The sequence below is a fragment of the Bremia lactucae genome, linkage group LG8 (genome assembly GCF_004359215.1).
Source record: "Bremia lactucae strain SF5 linkage group LG8, whole genome shotgun sequence".
Classification (NCBI taxonomy): domain Eukaryota; phylum Oomycota; class Peronosporomycetes; order Peronosporales; family Peronosporaceae; genus Bremia; species Bremia lactucae.
Genome location: NC_090617.1, coordinates 1,126,401 through 1,128,214, shown reverse-complemented (window position 1 = coordinate 1,128,214; position 1,814 = coordinate 1,126,401). Strand labels below are relative to the sequence as shown.

General features: G+C 39.4%; 1 protein-coding gene across 1 annotated transcript; it reads left to right on the top strand.

Annotated features, from left to right (window-relative positions):
* Positions 1-366: 366 nt before the first annotated feature.
* On the top strand, positions 367-828 carry CCR75_009422 (uncharacterized protein; the record flags this gene model as incomplete). Its single annotated transcript, XM_067967461.1, has 1 exon — positions 367-828. One exon carries the CDS (start codon positions 367-369, stop codon positions 826-828), a length of 462 nt encoding a protein of 153 aa, XP_067823522.1.
* Between the last annotated feature and the right edge of the window lie 986 nt (positions 829-1,814).

Here is a 1,814-nt window from a genome sequence, read left to right as displayed (position 1 = left end):
ATTCATACTCATGTATTTAGTCTTCTTAGAAAGCCACTTTCTTTAGACACCTCGTTATGCAATTAACAAAATTTCTTAAACGACTTACACCCCACATAAAATATTTCGAGCAGCTAAAAAATTGTAGACTTTTTAAGAGTCTAGGATGCCGAGTGAGTTTTGACCGTAAAAAAAAACGACCGAGGCATATCGTACATAACCGATTCACGTACAGTATATCCACTCCGAAAGTCATATGATCCTGCCACTTTATTTCACTAAAACTATTCAAATGGACTTTCGGCAACTCCTTAAATTCAAATTTCATAAGTTGTTTTCTGGCAAGAAAGGTCAATACTACAAAAAGCTCGCGCCTTCCAAGCAAGTATGAGCAAACGTAGTGCTGAAGATCAATTGCAATGGATATTTGCCTCTTTGCAAAATTCGGGCGCCGACTTCCTCGAATTTGAGCTCGATAATGACAGCCAGCACCTTTTCGACAACATGGACATTTTACTTGCCGATTTCTCCCCCAACGACCACCGCCGACCACCACTCCAGCTCACTCCGTCAGTTTTGAGTGCGATATCAGGTCTACAAGCTTCAACGGTGCTTGTTCCATCGAAAGTGACGCCTGTTCCGCCTGCCTCGTTTCGTACTTTACGGAAGAATGGCCAAACAGCAACAGCCTACGAGCTCCGTCATGCAGCGACGACTCCCCGCAAGTTGCAACCGCAACTTTTGGGACCCCAGAAAACGATTGCAACAGCAGCAGCAACAATTACTTACGAAACCTCAATGACTCGTTTGGCTTCGCGCAAGAAGCTGACTCGACGTCTCTTTGAGTAGCGAAACGATGTCTTCTTTTTTTCTGAATTTTAGAATATTGAGTGATGCTGTTTTTAAAGGCCGATGGCAAGAATGCTTCGAGCCAATGCACAACTGAAAGTGCCAAGATTGTTATTCCTTTCGAGAGTAATTTTTTCTGTAAAATTTCTTACAATTGTCTTGTGGTCTTACTTATTACATGTCTTTGCGCAAATTGTTAATACAATCTTTCGGCAGATTTAATGACAAAACTGCAATCATTTCAATGATATTTCTACTTGCCAATCCCCCGGCAAAGTGACAATACGACAAAAGATGTTCTTTTCCACGTCGTAGGATACGTGGCCGCAAATCCCCCATGCCTCGAACCAGTCTTTGGACTTAAGATATTTTGATATAAGAGCTATTTTTACTAGAGAGCGTTTGTATCGGGTTGGCATAAATATAATTTTCTATAAGATCAATAAAGAAGGACAAAATTAGTATCCTTAATTACTAGTTCCATTATCACCAAACTTGAAATTATTGAGAATAGTTCTGCTGATTAATTAGTTTAAGATTAAAAGGACCCCGCTAACCATTGCTAGACAAGATAAAGCGAGGAGTAGCTAAATATAGTTTAGTGATATGTTAAAGTCAGGTTGTTAAATATATCAATACAACATTTTGTAGCGGACCTACCTCGCTCCTAAAGTCAGAGGAAGACTTTCAGACTCAGAGAGTCGCTTAGTTCTAATGAACTAATGGGTTTAACAATTCAGGGAGTCGTACAAGGTAATAAAGCTTAAAAAATCCTTGTTAAAGGGATTCAGGGGTTCGTAGAACCAAGTAACAACTAGTGCCCAAGAGGATATACCTTAGAAAGGCTTCTATTCCTTACAGATCAATGCACAAGCCTTAGGAAGGCACTTAACGCTTTAAGATCAAAAGAGGACCTAAAATTTATGTACTAATTATAATCTAAAACCTTATTCTATCTATTTCAAAAATGAATTTCGGCCGCCAGA